Source organism: Cervus canadensis, chromosome 29 (genome assembly GCF_019320065.1).
Source record: "Cervus canadensis isolate Bull #8, Minnesota chromosome 29, ASM1932006v1, whole genome shotgun sequence".
In the NCBI taxonomy this organism is placed as follows: Eukaryota; Metazoa; Chordata; class Mammalia; order Artiodactyla; family Cervidae; genus Cervus; species Cervus canadensis.
In genome coordinates, this window is record NC_057414.1 from 27538276 (window position 1) to 27560178 (window position 21903).

The 21903-nt window shown below is 45.1% G+C and overlaps 2 protein-coding genes across 3 annotated transcripts in view; one reads left to right on the forward strand and one right to left on the reverse strand.

Annotated features, from left to right (window-relative positions):
- Nucleotides 1–3216: 3216 nt before the first annotated feature.
- On the reverse strand, nt 3217–13374 carry RPUSD4 (RNA pseudouridine synthase D4). Its single transcript, XM_043452274.1, has 7 exons — nt 13167–13374; nt 12632–12797; nt 11185–11386; nt 6169–6262; nt 5946–6090; nt 4616–4713; nt 3217–3914 (listed from the first exon to the last, which is right to left on the reverse strand). The coding sequence occupies exons 1-7, from the start codon at nt 13353–13355 to the stop codon at nt 3675–3677; spliced, it is 1134 nt and encodes a 377-aa protein (XP_043308209.1). The 5' UTR covers nt 13356–13374; the 3' UTR covers nt 3217–3674.
- A 71-nt stretch (nt 13375–13445) lies between these two features.
- FAM118B (family with sequence similarity 118 member B) overlaps nt 13446–21903 on the forward strand; it is a 45080-nt gene continuing 36622 nt past the window's right edge. Inside the window, exon 1 of one of the 2 annotated variants that reach the window (XM_043451625.1) lies at nt 13446–13562. The gene's annotated coding sequence lies outside the window, so the exon portion shown is untranslated. Of the gene's footprint in view, nt 13563–19635; nt 19770–21903 lie in introns of those variants that run through there. The other variant, XM_043451626.1, reaches the window with a different exon arrangement.

Consider the following 21903-nt stretch of genomic DNA (forward strand, 5'->3'; position numbering starts at 1 on the left):
CTGTGTGTCCCACCTAAGATGTTCTTCTATCTGAGTGTAGTCGTTAGGCTTTTCCATAACTGAGAGCAGCTTGATTATACTTTCCGCATGTCTGTAATGAACTTGTAGTCCTCTTATAACTGAGTGTTTTTGGGTCTCATTCTAGGACTCACATAGGGAGCCTAAACCATGACCTCCCTTCACTATCTCACTCTACACCTGAAAACAGAAAAATTTAAATTTGAAACTAACTTAAAAAATAAAAGGCCCGAGATTTACAACGCTGGGGGAGCCAATGTCAAGAGTATCTGGAGGTTAGAGGAAAACAGGGAAACACTGTTGTGGAAGATGCTTGATTAAAACCTGTTCCCGCTTTCAGGCCAGAGAGAGAGAATAAATCTGGGAGACTGCTGCCATCTGGTGGTAGAACGAGAAATTGCAATTACTTCTCATTTTGCTTCTAAAAAAATCTTATGCAACAAAATTAACTATAAATCCTAAAGGAAATCAGTAATTAATATTCATTTGAAGGACTGATGCTGAAGCTGAAACTCCAATACTTTGGCCACGTGATGTGAAGAACTGACTCATTTGAAAAGACCCTGATGCTGGGAAAGACTGAAGGTGGGAGAAGGGGACGACAGGATGAGATGGTTGGATGATATCACCAGCTCAATGGACATGAGTCTAAGTAAGCTCCGGGAGTTGGTGATGAACAGGGAAGCCTAGATGTGCTGCAGTCCATCGGGTCTCACAGAGTCAGACACGTCTGAGTGACTGAACTGAACTGAACTGATAGTCCCAAAATGTAAGAGCTAAACCTAGAAAACTATTAAGAGGGAAAAATAGGTAAATCTCTGTGAATTTGGATTAGGCAATTTTTAAATATATGACATCAAAAGCACAACAAACAAAAGGAAATATATTAATTAAAGATGGATATTGAGTTTCTTTTTTGTGAGAATTAAAATATTCTGAAATTAGATTGGGGTGCTAATTGTCCAATTCTAGGAATATACTAAAGCCACTGAATTCTACACTTTAAAAGGGTGAATTTTATAGCATGTGAATACCATCTCAATAAAAATGGCAAACTTAACCTGCTTTAACAGATGATTCCAGGAATAGGAGTGCAAGGAGCAAAGGTGTTGTGTAGTAAGGAATTTACCTGGCTTTTGTCCCTGCCTCCTGGGAGGAAGCCTCTAAATCTTTGGAATGATAGGAGTGTCTTTGTTACTTAGGATGGGTCCTGACACTTTGTATAACCCCTGGGGAGTGTCAGGGTGCAGGTCTGTCAATGGTATGTCAATAGACCAACCATGTGATTGGACTGAATTCAATAACCAGTGATCTAATCAATCCTGCTGATATGATGAAGCCCCAATAAAGACTCTAGGCTTTGAAGCTTATGTGACCTTTGTGGTTGGCAATATACATCTGTGCTCCTGGAGGGTGGTGTTCCTGAGTCCTCAGGAGGGGCCAGGGTAGCTTCATGTCTGGGACCCTCGCAGACCTCCACCCCATGAGCCTCCTCTTTTATTGCCCTAATAAAAACTGCAATAGCAAGTATAGCTGAGTTTTGAGAGTTGTTCTAGTGGATTATCAACCCTGAGAAGGTAATGGGAACCCCTGACTTTGTAGCTATTTGGTGATGGGGTTGGGAACATGCTACCCCAAAACCTGGCACCCTGAATATTTTTTAAAAAACACTATGTTTTAAAATAACTTTTAATTAACTTATTTTTAGATGCACTGTGTTTTGGTTGCTGTGCAAGGGTTTTCTCTAGTTGCAGCGAGTGAGGGCCCCTCATTACGGTGGCTTCTCTTGCTGTGGAGCACACACACAGTGACCTCATCTGTGCTTCTGAAGTTAAGTCCATGGTGCAGGGTAACAAGTATTGTGGAAACAGGAAAGTGGGTTTAGAAAGGTTTTTTCAACATAGAGAGAGCACCTAATGGGGGTCTCTCCCCAGCTCTGCCGTCATTCCGAGTTTTCTCAGCTCAGCCAAGGTAGCATGAGGTGTATGTTTGCAAGATTGTACTGTTGCAAAAAATCAGACAGGAGTGAGCCGGACCACTATGAGGGGCAGTTAGAATCATTTCGCCCCAAGTGGTGCTTGGCTCAGCCTCCTGAGACCCAAGGACAGGCTTGCTTCTGAAACAACAAATATTCGAGAAATGGCAGCTCCCTTACACCACCAACTACAGTGTTTACAGAGTAACCAAAGCTATCCTCTAGTCTGGAAAGGATAGATGCTACGTGAAGCTAAAACGTCAACCACTGATGCAGAACTCTCAAGATGGCCCTTTCCCAAACGTCTACACCAGTCTTTAAACATAGACTGCAAACAGACAGCCTGCAGATGAAACCCAACCTGCAAATGTGATCTGCTAGCCTACCCAAGCTAACTAAATCCTGACGTAGCTAGCGAGATGCTGGCAGATTTCACATGAACGGCTGGGTTTCCTCACTCTCGGAAAAAAGTTATGAAACCTGTCCCCCTGGGGTGACACTCAGCTGGGGCTGACGGCCGCCCTCGTCAGGTATGCGGGTGCTCCCATCACAGCTCCCGCCACGCCCAACACCCTGCCTGCTCCACCTGCTTTTGTTACCGGCCCGTCCCTTAAGCCTGCTTTCCTGGCTCGCTGAACACCCCGTCTCAGGCGCCACCATCACCTGCCCAGCGAGGCTCCTGGGCTGAGCCAGGCGAGAACCCTTGTTGTCTATGACCACTGTTTACAGAATCTACGACTGATCCATCAACAGATGAATGGATAATGATGTGTACATATACACAATGGAATATCACACATAAAAATGAAAGAAACTGGGTTATTTGTAATGATGTGGATGGACCTAGAGACCGTCACACAGAATGAAATCAGAAAGGGAAAGACAAATACCGTGTGTTAATGCATATAGATGGAATCTAGAAAGATGGCATAGCTGAACCTATTTGCCAGGCAGGAATGGAGACGAAGATGTAGAGAGCGGACATGTAGAAATGGGGTGGGAAGGAGAGGGTGGGATGAGCTGGGCAGTGGCACTGACACATGTCACCACCATCTGGAAAACCTAGACGGCTAGTGGGAGGCAGCTGTAGAGCGCGGGGAGCTCACTGGTGCTGCAGTGACCTAAGGGGTGGGATGGGAGGGTGGGAGGCTCAAGAGGGAGGGGATACATGTATACGTAGAGCTCATTCACTTGGTGCAGCAGAAACGAACACAGCGTTGCAGAGCAGTCAAACTCCAATAATAATATTTAAAAAAATCTGGGACTGAACAAATCAAGCAGAAAGGCTTTGCTGAGCGATCCTGTGACTCCATGAGGAGGACAAAATCTGCTCCCGAATCCCTCTCTGAGCTAGATGACCACCACGTTCTCTCCAACCACAGGAACTGTCCTGATAGATCAGGCGTCCATTGCTGGGTAAACACCATGCCTGATCAGCGATCCTGGGCTTCAGCTCTCCTGGTCCTGGGCTCCTGTCGGCTCGGAGGCGGGGAGCTGCCCGCCGGCTTTCCCAGAGTGTGGCCAGAGTGGTGGCAAACAGATGCTAGCCTGCAGTAAAAGCCCCGAAGCAGCGGTTTCTCCAACTCTTCACACCTGGCTCTTCTGGAGTCTGGCCCCGGCGAGAAGTCGGCAGAGTCCCTTAAACAAAGTGAAGAGCTCAGGGCAGACTGCCCGACCGTCTTCACTGGGCTCCTGGCTGTGTGGCTTCCTCGTCCGCACCGTGGTCCCGACTCGGCATCTTTAAGCCCAGACGGCGCAGGGAGTTGACGAAGTAGCGAGGAGGCTTGCAGAGCAAGGTGAGCTCTTCCGTCCGGGGCTGCAGGGCCGGCAGGGTCAGCTGGCAGGCGTGCAGGTGCAGGGGGAGGTGGCGGGCCTTGGACTGCTGCAGCCCCAGCTTCTTCAGGATCCCGGCGGACAGCTTCTGCACAAAGGAAAGAGCTCGTGAGAGCCAGGCTGGCAGCCTCTCTGACCAGCAGCCAGGGGCAGAAGACGTCTACTTCCAGGGCCCCATCACTGATCCCCCAGATGATACAGTGAGGGACAGCCTGCTTCGGGGTCTCTAGGAAGGGTTCAGAACCCACGTGACAGAAAACCCACCACACTGGGAAAGCTCTCTTTGGTCAGTTCTCTGGCTTTCCAAGAGAATGAGCTGTAACAGTAAGAAACAAGTTTCCACCAAGGCTCTTTGGCAATAGCATGAAAGGCTGCTTTGAGCCTTCAGAAAGTCTCCTGTCTGCTTCTGAATTTCTCCCTAACCTAAAGAGCTAGCAGGAGGATTATTGTTGTTTAGTTGCTTAGTCGTGTCAAACTCTTTGTGACCTCATGGACTGTAGCCCGCCAGGCTTCTCTGTCCATGGGATTCTCCAGGAAAGAATACTGGAGTGGGTTGCCATGCCCTCCTCCAGGGGATCTTTCCGAACCAGGGATTGAACCCGCGAGCCCCACGTCTCCTGCATTGCAGGTGGATTCTTTGCTGCTGAGCCACGGGAAGCCCAGCTGGCAGGGTGCTGTGTCTGAAAACAATCAACACACCTTTGCTGCAACTGACTTTAGGGATTTAACAAGGGGAAAGCATAAGTTTTCTCCCTTATTCTGTTGCATCATGGGTCAAAAAGATATTACCTGGGGGGCCAGCCTGTTCCAGTCTGAGTACTTGTGATCACCAAGGATTGGGCAATCCAACCCAAAAGACAGGTGAACGCGAAGCTGATGTTTTATTCCTTTAGAAAGAGAGAGGGAGGAGACTTATGAGTAGCTATAGAAACGATACCACTGGCGGCATCTGCTTCTAATCATATTAAATCAAAGCACAGAAAAACTGGCAAAATCCCAACTACAATGCAGTGTAAAGGATAATATAACAAATGATAAGCTGTTAGGAAATAATGCCGTTAAGCCTCTAAGTACCCCTCCCCATCACAGCTCCCTTTCCACTACACATAACCACTACAATCAACTTGAGGTCTATCGCCGCCATGCTTTTTTAAAAAATAACTTTACCGTATAACATTAAATAGTACTGCTTGGCACGTTTATTTTTATATTATGGCAAAATATACATAACATTTGAACTTCTTTTAAAAACAGAATTTGAAAGTAGTCCATTAGGAATTCTCTCTTTTTTAAAAGGCGGCACAGCACGGCATGCAGGACCCAAGTTCCCCAATCAGGCGTGGAATCCGTGCTCCTGCACTGGAAGCTCGAAGTCCTCACCACCAGACCACCAGGGCAGTCCCAAGGTTTACCATTTTAATCCTTTTTAAGCGTTCAGTTCAGGGGCATTAAGGACATTCACACGGTTGTGCAACCATCACCACTGTCCATCTCCAGAACCCTTCCGCCCCAAACTGAAACCCTGTCCCCGTAAACCATAACTCCCCATCCCCTCCTCCCTCCAGCCCCTGTAACCACCACTCTGCTATCTGTCTCTGTGAACCTGACGACTCTAGGTATCTCACATAAGTGGAATCACACAGTGTGTGCCCTTTTGTGCTGGGCTTATTTAATTTAGCGTAATGTCTGTAAGGTTTGATCCAGCTGAAGCACATGTCAGAATCTCCTTCCTATGGCTGGGTAATATTTCACTGCATAAAGTACCACTGTGTCTTTCCAATCGTCTGCTGATGGACATGTGGGTTGTGTTCACCTTTTGGCTACTGTGTATGGCGCCGCTATGAACAGCGGTGGACAGACATCTTTTTGAGGAACCCGTTTGCAAATGTTTAAATAAACATAAGCAAACTGTTCATATCCTTATGCCACTGTTTTTCACAATCATCCCCCTGGGAGCTCCCAGCCGTGGATCAGCACTGGCAGCCCACTCTGGTACAAGCTCAGCGCCCCCGTGATACTGGGGGCTCGGAGGAAGGGCGGGGCCCAGCACGGGGCCCTGGGTGAAGCCCTGAGGGGCCCTGGGGCTCTGCCACCCGCCGCAGAGCAGCGGCGCCCGCACCGGTAACAGGCTGGAGCTCCAAGAGGGCGGCGGACGGGCTGCTGCTCAGCACCCGGTACTGAGTCAGGGCCAGCTGCGCGTTCCGGCTGCTTCGCACCCGCACCATCTTCCCGTCGTCCATGCGGTAGCTCGGGGACAGCGTCATCTGCAGCCAAAGAAATTGAGACGTGACTTCAGAGGACGAGCAGAAAACCCGTCCCTCCAGAGGGGCTCGCCCGCCCACCTTGTGGTGACGCTGCTGGCCCTGCGCCTCCTTCTCCACGATGGGGATGTCCACAACTCCCGCTTCAGGCACCGGGACACGCACGGTGACGGCCCTGGGGGGACACACAAACCCTGGCCTGAGCCGCAAAGGTGAGGGAAGCGCTCCCTGGTTATTTGGCTGCTTAGAGGTTTTCATGCTGGCCTTTCTGCACTGCTACAGTGAGTGCTGAGGGTCAGAGGGTCCCAGACAATCTCTTGGTATATAGTGTTTAGCCTGATGGCTATCACTAGTTTTACAAACCTATCTTTTTTGCTACGAAAGTAAATATGCTGATTGTAGAATACTGGGGGGAAAAAACAGGAAAACAAACAAACAAAATTATAGTAATAACATGGTCTTTGATCCAGCCTTTAAAAGTGAGTATGGGCAGTTTCATTTTAAAGGAGGGTAACACAGTTTTGTATCTTTTCTTTTTTAAGGGATAAAAAATGATAAGTTCAAGTTGCATAGGAAACAGATGAATAAATAAAATGAACTGAATGAAAAATTCATAGGACTGCAGCTGCTCTATTTGCCAGGTAGACAAAACAGGTAGGAAATGTGCTCCAAAAATCACAGGAACCCCAAACACAGCTCAGTAACTCACTCCCAACCTCTCTTGGAGGTCCATCACACCGCAGATAGGTAGAAGACTCTGATTTGTCCTTACGTTTAAACCTCCTCCAGGTCAATCAGCCTAACACAGAATCGCTGGCTCAGGAGTCAAAGCCCTCTCAGATATAACGACATCTCACACTCTGGACACCCAGCTGCAGGTTGGTAGCAGTTTAGACTGCTATCTGATGCATTTTATCATACTTACACTGATTTATAACCACTAGATGACCCTTCCTAATGACCTAACACTCTTGCTCAAAAACATTCAGCCAATAAATATTCACTGAATGTAAACAGGCACTGATTTAGGCAGGCACTGGTTTTATACGGATGAATAAGACAAAAATCCCTATTGGTCAGACTTTCCTGGACACCCAGTGGTTAAGACTCCGTGCTTCCACTGCAGGGGGCATGGGTTCAAACCCTGGTTGGGAAAATTCCCTACGCCACACTGCGTACACCGCATGCCCCAGCCAAAAAAAGGGGAAGAAAAAAAAATTCCTGCTCTCAAAGAATCCCAAATATAGTAAGAGAGGTTCAATAATTTACCTAAAGTCTCACACTGGTAAATAACATAGGTGAGAGCTGAACACAGATCTTTCTGAGCATTTAGCTACCATGCTAAACTCGTTTCACTACCTGTCATCTCTCATTGAGGTGATTCTTAAAACTTGATTCCTCATCAGAGTCATTTGTGGAGCTTTTTAAAGATACAGATACCTAAACCTCACACCCACTAGACTTATGAATCAGAACCTCTGTGGGTGGATCTCAAGCATATAGATTTTTTTTAAGGTTCCCAAGATAGCAAAGCAACTTCAAAATCTATAATACAAAAAGGACTGACATCCAAAATATGAAAAGAATGCTCACCAATCAAAAAGAAACACAGGCAAAAGAAAAAGTCTGTTCACAGAAAGGAAAACTCAAACCCCCGATTTTGTTTTGTTTACACACAAAACCAGCCAACATCACTAGTTAACAGGGAAACAGAAAATAAAATATATATATTTTTTACCCATCAGAGTGGCAAACCTTTTAAAAATGAATTGGTCAGGCACAATGGGAAGCGGATACTCATCACTGCTAGTGGGGATAAACACTGACATCATCATTTTGGAGAGCAACTTGGGTAGTAACTATTCAAATTTTAAAAAGTGTGCACCCTTCAACCCAGCAATTCCATTTCTGGGCATGTGTCCTAAGGATATACTCACATATTCTTTGCAAGAGGCTTTGAAAAATGGAAAGCTACCTAAACATCAGTAAGGAAGCTATGATATATCCACACAACAAATACATACAATAGAGCCACTGAAAAGGAGACAGCTCTAACCGTACAACACAAAAGGCCTCCAAGATATGCCGTCCAAGTGAAAAAAAGAGGCTGCAAAGCAATGCAAAATATGCTGCCACACAATCATCTGCTCATACATAGCCCACATAACTCTACAAGTTTACACAAGACACTAGCAACAGTAACTGCTTCAGGAGCAGGAAATTGAGTAGATGGGGGATAGGAGTGGTTTCGTTTTTGCTCATGCACCTTTCTTCTATTAAAAAACTAAGGATGGCAAAATTGAAAAAGACACATGTATCCCACTGTTCACTGCAGCACTGTTTACAACAGCTAGAACATGGAAGCAACCTAGAGGTCCATCGACAGATGAATGGATAAAGAAGCTGTGGTACATATACACAATGGAGTGTTACTCGGCTATAAAAAGGAATGCATTTGAGTCAGTTTTAATGAGGTGGATGAACCTAGAGCCTATTATACAGAGTGAAGTAAGTCAGAAAGGGAAAGATAAATATCACACACTAACGCATATATACGGAATCTAAGAAGATGGCACGGAAGCATTTATTTGCAGGACAGCAATGGAGAAACAGACATAGAGAACAGACTTATGGATATCAGGAGAGGGGAGGAGAGGGTGAGATGGAAAGAGTAACATGGAAACTTACACTACCATATGTAAAAGAGAGAGCCAACGGGAATTTGCTGTGTGGCTCAGGAAACTCAAACAGGGGCTCGGTATCAACCTAGAGGGGTGGATGGGGAGGGAGCTGGGAGGGAGGGGATATACGTATACCTGTGGCTGATTCATGTTGAGGTTTGACAGAAAACAACAGAATTCTGTAAAGCAATTATCCTTCAATTAAAAAATAAATAACTTATATATATTAAAAAAACTAAGATTGGGACTTCCCTGGTGGTCCAATGACAGGGGCCTGGGTTCGATCCCTGGTTAGGGCACTAGATCCCACATGCCACAATTCAGAGTTCGTATGCTGCAACTGAAGATTCCACATGCCACAGTGAAGAACAAAGATCCCGCATACTGCAACTAAGACCCAGCACAACCAAATAAATAAAAACTGAGGTAAATCTACATGCACCAACGTGGAAAGAGCCTACAGACGAAGAGTTAAGTCGGAAAAGTACAGTGTACTGTACAATGTAACACACACACACACACACACACACACACACACAGTGTACATATCCGTGCGCTCAGTCACTCCATCGTGCCCTGCTCTTTGCAACCCTGAGGACTGTAGCCCACCAGGCTCCTCTGTCCACGGGATTTCCTAGGCAAGAATACTGGAGTGGGTTGTTACGCCCTCCTCCAGTGGATCTTCCCAACTCAGGGATGGAACCTGCATCAGACATGTACGTAAACAGGATGAGTAAGCTCCACAGGAATAAAAACCAAACTACCCCAAGGGAAGGAACGAGAAAAATAGAATGAGTGAATTCTCCAGGACTTTTTTTTTTTTGCTTTATCCTTGTTGTCTGACATTTTACCACAAGAATCAAACCATATTACTTGCATAATTAATTTTTAATAATTTTTATGTACAGCCATAATTAGGAACCACTCTACTATCAGACTCTAAGCACTAAATCTATTTCCTATAATTTTTATATGTCTAGAGATCCTAATACCAATCCCAAAGAAAGGTAATGCCAAAGAATGCTCAAACTACCACACAATTGCACTCATCTCACATGCTAGTAAAGTAATGCTCAAAATTCACCAAGCCAGGCTTCAGCAATACATGAACCGTGAACTTCCAGATGTTCAAGCTGGTTTTAGAAAAGGCAGAGGAACCAGAGATCAAATTGCCAACATCCGCTGGATCATCAAAAAAGCAAGAGGGTTCCAGAAAAACATCTATTTCTGCTTTATTGACTATGCCAAAGCCTTTGACTCTGTGGATCACAATAAACTGTGGAAAATTCTGAAAGAGATGGGAATACCAGACCACCTGACCTGCCTATTGAGAAACCTGTATGCAGGTCAGGAAGCAACAGTTAGAACTGGACATGGAACAGACTGGTTCCAAATAGGAAAAGGAGTAAGTCAAGGCTGTATATTGTCACCCTGCTTATTTAACTTACATGCAGAGTACATCATGAGAAACGCTGGGCTGGAGGAAGCACAAGCTAGAATCAAAACTGCCAGGAGAAATATCAATAACTTCAGATATGCAGATGACACCACCCTTATGGCAGAAAGTGAAGAGGAACTAAAAAGCCTCTTGATGAAAGTGAAAGAGAGTGAAAAAGTTGGCTTAAAGCTCAACATTCAGAAAACTAATATCATGGCATCTGGTCCCATCACTTCATGGCAAATAGATGGGGAAACAGTGAAAACAGTGGCTGACTTTATTTTTCTGGACTCCAAAATCACTGCAGATGGTGACTGCAGCCACGAGATTAAAAGACACTTACTCCTTGGGTGGAAAGTTATGACCAACCTAGACAGTATATTAAAAAGCAGAGACATCACTTTGTCAACAAAGGTCCATCTAGTCAAGGCTACGGTTTTTCGAGTGGTCATGTATGGATGTGAGAGTTGGACTATAAAGAAAACTGAGCACCGAAGAATTGATGCTTTTGAACTGTGGTGTTGGAGAAGACTCTTGAGAGTCCCGTGGACTGCAAGGAGATCCAACCAGTCCATCCTAAAGGAGATCAGTCCTGGGTGTTCATTGGAAGGACTGATGCTGAAGCTGAAACTCCAGTACTTTGGCCACCTGATGCGAAGAGCTGACTCATTTGAAAAGACCCTGATGCTGGGAAAGATTGAGGGCGGGAGGAGAAGGGGACGACAGAGGATGAGACGGTTGGATGGCATTACCGACTCAATGGACATGGGTTTGGGTGGACTCCAGGAGTTGGTGATGGACAGGGAGGCCTGGCGTGCTGTAGTTCATGGGGTCGCAAAGAGTCGGACACGAGTGAGTGACTGAACTGAACTGATCCTAAGACAGTGCCTTCTGTCAGCAGGGATTCCTGATGTAAGAACAGCTAAATAAATGAAAGAGGGCCTACACCACCTCGACCGCTATTAACAGGTTTCATACCAGTACTTCTTTGTCACCTGACGGGTTCTAAACAGCTCTTGGACTTGATGGGCCACTTCTTTTTCCCAAGCCAACACCATCACACCTGTGGTTTCCTTGTCCAGCCGATGGCACAGGTGCAGCGGTTTTGCCTTGTGGCCGTGGAGTATCTTTGCCAGGATGGGCAGTACATCACTGATGCAGAGCTGGACCCCAGGGCCACCTGAGAAGGAAAGACCCAGCATCTGAGTGGCCGTGGAAAGATCCCACCAAAGACCTCTATGTGGGAAAAGCACATACTGGATTAACAGCAGATGCTCTTGAGGGCAGCAAAACTGAAGTGTGGTTCAGGGACTAGCAACATGTCGGTACACCCAGGGAATCTGCCAGATAGGAATCTCAGGTCCCCCAACCCAGATAATGAATCAAACTCTGCATTTAACAAAATGCCCAAGTGACTCATATGCATAATAAAATTTAAGAAACACGATCCCAGGGTATGTGGCTTTCTCCTCAGACATATACAATTTTTTAAAGGTACTTATGTACTCAAACTAAAATTAGCAACCAAAATGAGGAGGTCTGATATTTCACTATACAAACACAGGCTTGAGAATCTGCCAAGTAAACCCTAGTGAGAAATGCAAGACCATAAGGCCCTCCTGAGGCATTACTGAGGAGATGAAAGGATGGGCTTTGGGGTGACGCATTCCTGGGTCCCACTTTATGAAGCCTCCTAACTAGCCATTGATCTTAGATAGATTACTTGCCCTTTTCAACTTTTAGTTTTCTCATCTACAAAATGTAAATATCGGGATAATAATTATTTCTTGGGGAATGAAAAGGCAAGAAACTAATGGAAGGATCAAAAGACAAAAATATACACAAAGCACTAGGCAATGTCTAACTTAATTCCTCGTTTTCATGTACAACCATCTCCATATCTCCCCCTAAAGCATTTGTACTTCTAGCTAAAACATGCCTTTTCCTCCAGCAAAACCCCTTCCACAAATGCATTTTTCCCATCAATCTTTCCTGACTCACTCTAGCTATCTCTGACAACTACATTTAACATTTATTAAAAAAAAAATCAGGGTGTCCATTAAGGTCGAGGTGCCTTGGGGTTTTGCTAGGTATACACCAACACAGGTTATGTCCTTCTTCCCAATTTTGATGGAAAATAATTTGAAGACAGGAACTACACAGCCTTGGTCCTCTATAGCAACCCCTGGTGGAGGTTGGCACACAGCAAATTCCATACTGCTGGCTGCCAGATGCCGGGAAGATGGGGACCGTCTTCTTTATTTCTGTGTCGTCTCTGGTGCCTTACATAGGTCAGTACCCTTACAAAAGTCTAATTACTTTGAAAGCAAAGCTTCAGAAAGCCCCAGGAGTAATGCCAGAGTTGCCCCTCCTTGTAACAGAGAGCAGCAGCGCCCCTCCCCCCTCCCCGCCACGTGCTCCTCACCATGCACAGGGAGACCGTAGGGCTTATTGATGACCACAAGGTCCTTGTCCTGATGGACAATTCCCCGGCTCAGCGCCTTTGCCAGCACGTTGGGGTGGACGCGCTGTAGCTGCTCTGTGAACCGCACTAGTTCTCGCACTCTCCGCTGAACAGGGTTTGTGGGCGCCTACGGGGAGAGGAGAGACAGGAAATGCCCGGTGAGGAGGTCTTTCACTAAATCTGGGTGAGAATTTGGGAAGGGAAAGCCTGTATCTCTGCACTAGACGCGCGCCTTCCTCGAGTAATTTGAGAGCAGGGGAGCGTGTTTGTCTCACTGGTATCCAAGTAGGGCTTAAGACGGGGGTCGGCAGAAGCCAAAGACCCAGCCCACAGGAAGATCCCGCACCCTGCTGAGCTGTCCCCTTCGCTTTCTCCTAGTTCTCCCACCACAAGCCCTCGACATTTACCTGACAGGTGTCAGAGGACCCGCCTCCCTCCCTCCCTCACCCCCAGTGAGCGCACTGCCTCTTGGGAGTTGTGGTCCTTCTGGACTCACCGGCTCCTTCGTCTTTTGTTGCTGTTTCTGGGCCCGGAGTCTCTCTGCTAATCTCTGAGCATCCAGGGGTCGAGAGGCAGCAGCAGCAGCGGAACAAAGTGGCTTTGAGAAGAGGGTGAAGAGACTCCCGAGACACTGGCCGGAGCCCCGGACCCAGAGGCCAGGCGCGCTACAGCCGGACGCCGCCATGTTGCCGAGAAGGGAGGGACGAGACAAGGCCACGCCCAGAGGAGAGCAACGAAAGGGCCAGCGGGAGGACGGGTGGGGCGGGCCCTGCAAGTCACGTGGGCTGGTGGGGCGGGGCCCTGGGCGCGTCACGTGGGGGCGGGTGCGTGCTGAGTGCGGCTGCGCCGGCCGGTAGCTGCAGCTGGAGCGGTGGCGTTTGGAGGAGACGCGGTGAGTGTGTGCGAAAGCCGGGTTGGGGCTGCGGAATGCCGGTGCCTCAAAGCTTTAACGTTGCTGCGGACCCAGGGTTTCCGTTCTCGGAGATCCCTGTCTCGAGAAACCGTTTTTCCCTTTGAGAGACGACCCCACTCAAAACCACCTCCCCGCCCCCGCGCCCGGTAGAGAGATGCCCCATGAACGCTCGCCCCAGAGCCGTCTTGAGGCGCCCACCCCGTCTCTCTTGCTCCGAGGGACGCGTTGCGTCCCTTCTCCTTTCGTTATGGCTCGACCTTCGGAGATGCGGGATCAGTGAAACCTCTCCACCCCTCACCTCCTGACTCCCAGCCTCTTTGTTTCACGTTATAACTAGTCCTTCTCTCCCAGGGGTGACGGGGAGCCCCTTCGGTTACCCAGGGGCCTATATTTCCTTCCTAGCGACCACCTTGAGTTTCTTCTGCCTTCTTCAAGAATTCATTTCTTGGAGTCTCCTCCTTCAACTCCCCTCCCCCCCGCCACACACACACACACACACACACACGGCTTCCAAAGAGAAGACAAAGTACAGAGCAGGAACCTTCCCTTCCCTTTTCTCCTTCCTTCATTTCCCCCTCCGCCGTTTGCAGTCTCTCCCAACCCTCTCCTTCTCTTACACGGTGCAGCGTTGGGACCCCCATGCCCAAACTGCCTGCGACTTGGCGAAGTCAAGACTTTCTGACTTCTCTAAGGGGTGGCAGGGAAGAGGAGCGTCTGGTTGGGATGGTTATAAAAGTAGCTTGGGACACACCTGCCGTTTGTTAAGGATGATGCCCTAGCCCTAAAGGGTTGTCAGAAAGCGAATGAGTCTGCGCTGACGATAGAGGAACCAGTTACTGCCGAGCATGAAGGCTGCCAGACGAGTTGGTGGAATTAGGCTTGTATCCTACCCCTCTAAAACGGATTGCATAAAACAGAGTTGAACAGGTAACTGGAGCTAGCCTGCAGAAGACTTTCACCTGAAGAAGAGTTTGATCTAGATGTCAGTCTGTGATCTAAGGAGTCTGTGAAGTTTCTGGAGCAGGAGGGAGACTCCTTGAAAGGTAGAAACGAATCTGGCAGTTGAGCGCAGGACTCATTGAAAAGGAGGGAGCTCTGAGAGCAGGGAGATCAGCCAGGATGCTGCAGTTTAGGTGGGCAGTAGTAAGGCTTGGTTCAGTGGTCGTCTTCCCTACACCGTCCTGTCCTTTGAGTTTAAATTGATTTTGAGTTGTGCAGGTCAAGATGTATCAGTTGGCAGCTGCTGTTGAAGGGTTCATTCATTCATTTTTTTTTTTTTAAATCCCCCCCATGTGGTGCAGTGCAGAGTAAACTCACAAATATCCCTGGACTGGGTGAGGTGCATCGTAGGTTTGTATTAGGTGTGTCTGAACATTTTGAATCATCTAATTTCTGTCCATTTTTAATCTAAAGAGTGGAGGAAGGAGTAGATGTATTTGTAAAGAGGGGAAAAGAAAGCCTGTGCGTGTTTCTGTTATGAGAGATGATGGTTATAAATATGAAGAATTTCAAGGGAGACTGGGGAAACACCCTCTGTCTCTCCTACTGTTTTTCCCCCACAGATTCACGGGAAAGACACAGATGTATAGAAGTTGAGAATTACCACCTTTTACTGATAATGCCCCAGCCTCAGTTTCTAATTTCAATAAACAGTCCCACATCACATGTCACGGAGGTACTTGAAGCCTCCTTTCCAGGGACTCTAAAATTTGGACATCAGGACTTAAGTTTGTGTCGTTATGTTAATTACAAGCCTGTTTTAGGTGAAGGACTTCTATGTCTTTGTGTGGAGGCCGGGGAACCTATTTCTGCCTTAACCTGTCCTTAATAGTGTTCAAAACGTGACTCCTGTTCCTGCAGAATTTTCTTTGTGGCAGGAAACAAAATGAAGAACCAACTCAGATGTCATTGCCAGTGACTCAGACCTTGTGTTCTTGGGTTTCACGTTAACCCAAGCCATACACTATGGTGCCTAGGAATAAAAAACACTGGTCCCCCCCCCCCTTTTTTTTTTCTGGAGAAGGAACTTTTAGATTTTTCTTGTTGAACCTTTGTGAGAGAAATTTGAAGAGTTTTGTTTGCTTGATATCACAGTAAAGCTTTAGCCAATATGGATACAGAAGTTTCTTTTCCCTAATGTTTATCCTATGAGCCTAGGCACTTGCTGGTTATTGAAATAAAGTTGCTCTCAGGACACAAGAATTTATGCAGAGATACATATTGTCTTTTTCCTCTTTCTCATTCAGTTGATCCTGTCTTGGTAGCTCATTTTTCTGCTTCTCCACCAATCTCACATTCTCTTTTCGGTTGGGGCGTCTTTTGTCTGGACTGTTTTCTCGGTGCAAGGAGGGAAATTTTATTAGTGATGTCTTCATTCTTACAGAGTACAAATATGGCTTCTATACATAGATCTTGATATACATATCATATGTGCCCCCCCCCATAACTATATAAAGAAGACAATGATAATTTGCTTATAAAAATATTTTCTATCCTGTGCAAGAATAACAAAGCCTCCTTTTTAATTCATAAATATAAACAGGAACTGACTAATAAAGGAGATTGTGTTTAAATATCACAAATTTAAGGTTAATTAGTGGCATGAGGTTAACTTCTGGTTCCTTGAACAGCGTTTTGCTAGTTGCAGATTAACCAGCGATTCAGTTTCCCAGCAAAGCAGGAAGTACTTGGAGATTGTTTTATGGTTTTAGAGAGATTCAAAGAGGCAATTAGGAAGAGGTCTCTGGAGGTGTCCTGGGAAGTGCAGTTGTTGGCAGCTGGGGACTGGCCCCAGTTCAGCTGCTTGTGAACATAAGTGAGTAATTTGAGCTTCAATTTATTGTCTTTTCGGAGTTCCCTGGTGGTCCAGTGGTTAAGACTCCACACTTCCAAGGCAGGGCTCCAGGTTTGATCCCTGGTCAGGGAACTGAGATCCCACTTGCCTTGAGGTGCGATAAAAAATTTAAATAATAATAAAAGAAGATCCTTACCAGCTCTAAGCTCCTACTCTGTGAAGACTTTCCATCCACTGACACTTAAGTATGTCTCTTTCTCATCAAGTGGAATTTATGTCAGACTTACCTTGAATACGTTTAGCATTGGCACAGGGATTCAGGATTTTGCTCCTGTTCCCACAGTTTAACCTTACGCTCCTGAGCTAGCATTTATGTTCGGAGGTTTGCTTCATTGAATACTGTTGGAATGTACCTTCAGATTTCACGGGTTGGGTGTGGGAGGGAGTGCAGATAGGGAAAAAAAAGAACGGAAACAATGGTATTGACCTATAACACGGTGTGTTAGTTCTTTTTTCTGTGCCAGCATTTCAAAAAGAGATTACAGTGTACCGTTGCCCCTTGTTACACGTTTATTCAGCTTTTGAGCAATGATCAGGACAGTTCCAGCTTAAACCAGTACTTCCCAAACTTTATTTTCATATTGGCAACCCACTCCAATACTCTTGCCTGGAAAATCCCATGGACGGAGGAGCCTGGTGGGCTGCAGTCCATGGGGTCGCAAAGAGTCGGACACGACTGAGCGACTTCACTTTTACTTTTCACTTTCATGCATTGGAGAAGGAAATGGCAACCCACTCCAGTGTTCTAGCCTGGAGAATCTCAGGGACAGGGGAGCCTGGTGGGCTGCCGTCTGTGGGGTTGCACAGAGTTGGATGCGACTGAAGCGACTTAGCAGCAGCAGCAGTGACATGTGGAAATTACTGTTGTGTCACTGAGGAAGAAGACAGCTGTCCTGGGAGCTGTGGCTGTCCTGTCCCCAGCCGGCCATACACAGGCGAGGAGGAGCTCCCTGTTCTAAGGTCCATGCGAAGGGCAGCCTCACACGTTCAAGGTCTTCATCCCAAACTCTGCCTAACTCTCGAGTAATGGTGTCACTAGTTAGTTTTGTTCTGTTTTTAAACCAAAGCATGTTATATATTATCCCTCGAATCATCACCATTTTTACCTGACCATATCTGTTTTGGGGGTTTGCATTCTCTTTACTATTATTATTATGTAAGTTTCAGTTGTACAGCATCATAATTCAATGTGTGTACACGCTACCAAGTGATCACCGCCATTAGTCTGATGACCATCGTTATTTTTTTAAATCTGTCTGTAATATGTTCTGCGTTCATGTGCCTTTGTGCTCTTGGCCCGTTTAAAGGCCATATTTGGGGACTTCCCTGGTGGTCCAGTGGCTAAGACTCTGTGCTCCTAATGCAGGGGGCTGGGGTTCTGGCCTTGGTTGGGGAACTAGATCCCACATGCTTCAGCTAAAGATCCTGCTTGTTGCCATGAAGATCGAAGATCCCACATGCTTCAAATAAGACTTAGCACAGCCAAATAAATAATAAATATTAAAAAAAAAATAGACCATAGTTGTCCTCAGAAAGTGGCCTGTTTTAAAGTGTATGAACGGGGAGGTGGGAGGGGGGATCGGGATGGGGAATACGTGTAAATCTATGGCTGATTCATATCAATGTATGACAAAAAAATAAATAAATAAAAATTTAAAAAAAAAAATTAAGTGTATGAACGGGCAGTTAACTGATTGAGAGGTGGGAAATGCTTTTGTCATGATACTTTAACCTCATTAGATTATGGGTGGACTTGCTCTGGCTCTTTTGAGAAAATAGGGAATTTCTTTAAGTAGCTTATTTTATGTTTTCCATTATAAAAGTTTTATAGAAAATTGAAAATAAAGTAGAGGAGGGAAAATCATTCATACTTCTGTTTTCCAAATACTGTTAATATCATGGTTTTTCTTGCCTTTAAAAAAAAATCATGCATTCTTTCTTAATTGTGGAAATTTTCAAACATTTGCATGATAGAAAAAAACTAATAAACCTCATGTACCCATTACTAGCTTCTGGAGCCAACCAATACCAGGACAGTCTTGTTCTCCATCCCACCCTTAACTCCCAGATGGTTTTGAATCAGATCCCAGAAATAATCATTTCATCTGTAAACACTTGGGTATGTATCCGTGAAAGATAAGGACTAGTTTTCAACATAACCACAATCCTGTCATCACACCTTAAAAAATATGTTCCTGGGTATTGCTGAGCAACGAGCCAGTGCACAGATTTTCCTGTTGGTTTCACTTTCTAACAGTTCATTTGTTTGAATCATCTGGATTCAAGAAGGGTCCACCCATCGTGTGTACACTTTTAATTAGAAGACTAAAACCATATGGGCATTCAGAAGAGATAATGTGGACTGTCAACCTTGCGGATGCTAAGAGCTTGCACTTCGCAGTCAGACAGACTGGGTTTCAGACCAGCTCTGCTGCTTGCTAGCTGTGTAACCGTGTGCACGTTACTTAACCTCTCTCACTTTAGTTTCTTATTCCTGTCAAATGGAATTAATATATACCCTAAGACTGCCGTGAGGATTGAGTGCGTCAGTGCAGGGTAAAGCACCGAGCCCCGAACAGAGTTAATAATAAATGCTAGCTCTGGGGAAAAAAGCTAGCTCTGTCCAGCACCTAGTATTGCACCAGGTGCATAGATTTGTGGAATAAAAATAGAATGGGAGTCAAGAGCCGAGGAACTTGGTCCAATTCTGCCATTTAGGGGAATCACTTTGAAGTTTTGGACCCTAAATTTCTCATTAGAAAAGGGGACAGAGTGAACAGCTAGATGATCACTGAAATTCCAGAACTTGCAGGAAATAAGGCAGACGTGATATTTTAGAAACAACATGAGCTTCTAAAACAGACTGGGGTTTGCATCTTGTACTTTATTATTTACAAGCATTTAATCTCAACCTCAGTTTCTTCATATGTGTAATGGAATTAATAATACTAACTTAGTAAAATTGTTGCGATGAGCAAGAAGATAAGTATGTCTGGTTCCTAGTGTGTAGTGGGTACTCAGAGTATTAGCATTTTATGATTGTAAAACAGGAATGTTACATTGGAGCATTTTCAGCATCTTAAGAGCTGTGTGTTTTGTGGCATTTGTATAAAGAGGACCAAGTGTCTTATGGCAGAAGGAATGTACACTGGAAGGGTGAACCTGGAAACTGTTTCCAGTACATGGATGATGGAAAATTAAGGGACTATTCAATGCTGTTGAGAAAAGCCAAAGGATATGAGGATCACTGGAGAAATTCAGGAATGTCTTTGCAACAGATGATTACTTAAGTTGGATAAACCTGTTTGCTGTTATCATTTGAAAATTTCACGGTGAGTCAAAAATGGCTTTTTAAATTGCAATATATGCAAGCATTATGTTAGTTTCAGGTGTGCTACATGGTGGTTTGATATTTGCATGTTTTATGAAATCACCATAATAAGTCTAGTACCCATCTGTCCCCCTACAAAGTTACTGGACTGTTATTGACCATATTCCTTATGCTGTATAGTAATTACATCCCTGTGCTTGATTCATTTTTGTTTTTGTTTTTTTTTTAATTGCATGTATCAGTGAAATCATATGGTATTTGTCTTTCTCTGATTTATTTCACTTAGCATAATATGCCCTCTAGATGTTGTCATAGGTGGCATGATTTCATTTTTGTTTGGTCTGAGTAATATTCCATTCACCTATCAATGAACTCTTAGGTTGCTTCCATATTTTGGCTATTGTAAAGAACGCTGCAGTGAATATTTGTGTGCGTGTTATCTTTTTGAATTCATGTTTTTGTTTTCTTTGGGTGAATACCCAGAACTGAAATCTCTGGATTATTTGGCAGTTCTATTTTTAGGTTTTTGAGGAACTTCCATACAGTTTTCTGTAGTTTACAGTCCTATCAGCAGTGCATGAAGGTTCCCTTTTCTCCATGTTCTCAACAAAATTTGTCATTTCTTGTCTTTATGATACAGCCATTCTGAGAGGTACAAGATGGTATCCCATTGTGGTTTTGATTTGCATTTCTCTGATATTGATGTTGAGAATCTTTTCATGTGCCTGTTGGCCATCTGTACATCTTGGAAGAATGTCTGTTCAGGTCCTCTGCTCATTTTTTAGTTAGGTTGTTTGTTTTTTTTGATGTTGTGGGAATTCTTGTATATTTTGGGTATTAACCTTTATCTGATGTGTTTACAAATACAGTATCTTTTTTTAAGGAACTATACTTGACTTTAATTCTGATTGAAGCAAATGCAGTATCTTCTCCCACTCAGGGGGCTGCCTTTTTGTTTTGTTGATCATTTCTTTCACTGTGCAAAGACTTTTTTAAGATTGATGTCGTCCCATTTGTTTATTTAGCTTTTGTTTCCCTTGCCTGAGGAGACAGATCCAAAAAAAATTGCTAAGATCAAGGTCAAAGATCTGCCTGTGTTTTCTTCTAGAAGCTTTTGGTTTCAGATCTTACATTTAAGTCTTTAATCCATTTTGAGTTTATTTTTGTCTGCAGTGTAAGAAAGTGGTTCGGTTTCAGTCATTTGCTAGTTGCTGTCCCGTTTTCTCAACACCATTTATTGACAAGAATATCTTTTCCCCATTGTGTATTCTTATCTTCTTTGTCACAGGTTCATTGACTATATAAAAAGATGTCGACTGGGGGTGTGTGTGTGTGTATCTTTGACATTTGAAACATGCTGCATTTGCCCTAATGATATTTTTGGTTTAATGAAAATAACTTTCATTAGCTGTTAAAAGGAGGGCTGCACTATTCACTGACTTAGAAAAGCAAATCAATTCTGAGTTTACTGATCCCAGTGTACTGGTCAGCGTTTCCCCAACATGCTTGATAAGAGTCCCGTGAGTTACTCTAAAGCTACACCAGGTCCCTCCTCTCGGAATTTCTGCTCAGTGGAGGCTGGGTCGGGGCCCAGGAAGCTCCCCGGTGCCTGCACCTCTGCCCGGCGTCCTTCACCGCTGAGCAAGTGCTCCTGGTCTGCTCATCCACGTGTAGGTTCTCCTTTGCCTGGCTTTTCACTTGCCTGTGTTAACTTTTTTCCAGATGCTCCAAGGTAGGAAACACAGTCTTATCAGTAACATCATCTGTGTGCTCACTTCCATTTTTTTGTTGGAGTCTGCAGTCTTCTTCCTCCTGGGCTGGCTCCCATGACCTCGCATTTCTTGGTTACATCCTTAGGCCCTAAAAAGTATCTGAAGGACTTTATTTTGCCCACAAACTTGTTTGGTAGTTTGGAAGTGGAGTAGAGTCCCAAGCTAGAAGTGATTTTCTCTCGGAGTTTTGAAGGTGTCCTTATACTTCCCAGGGTCTGTAAGTGCTTTTGAGGCGTGGAGGTTCACACCCTTTATGCATACCCTTGTTCTGCTGGTTCGGTTTTCTTTTCCCTCTCACTGGGAGTTTGAGGACAGCCCCTCCATCCCTGGTGGTCTGGAGTTCCATGATGGTGTACCCTGGTG

What these genes read in the sequence shown, in the direction of transcription:
- RPUSD4 (XM_043452274.1), bottom strand. Translation starts at nt 13,355, where the DNA reads ATGGCGGCGTCCGGCTGTAGCGCGCCTGGCCTCTGGGTCCGGGGCTCC. An exon ending in CAGGTGACAAAGAAGTACTG is followed by an intron (nt 6,263 to 11,184) that starts GTATGAAACCTG and finishes GTGTCCCCCCAG; the next exon opens with GGCCGTCACCGTGCGTGTCC. An exon ending in GGAGCTCCAGCCTGTTACCG is followed by an intron (nt 4,714 to 5,945) that starts GTGCGGGCGCCG and finishes CTCTTTCTAAAG; the next exon opens with GAATAAAACATCAGCTTCGC.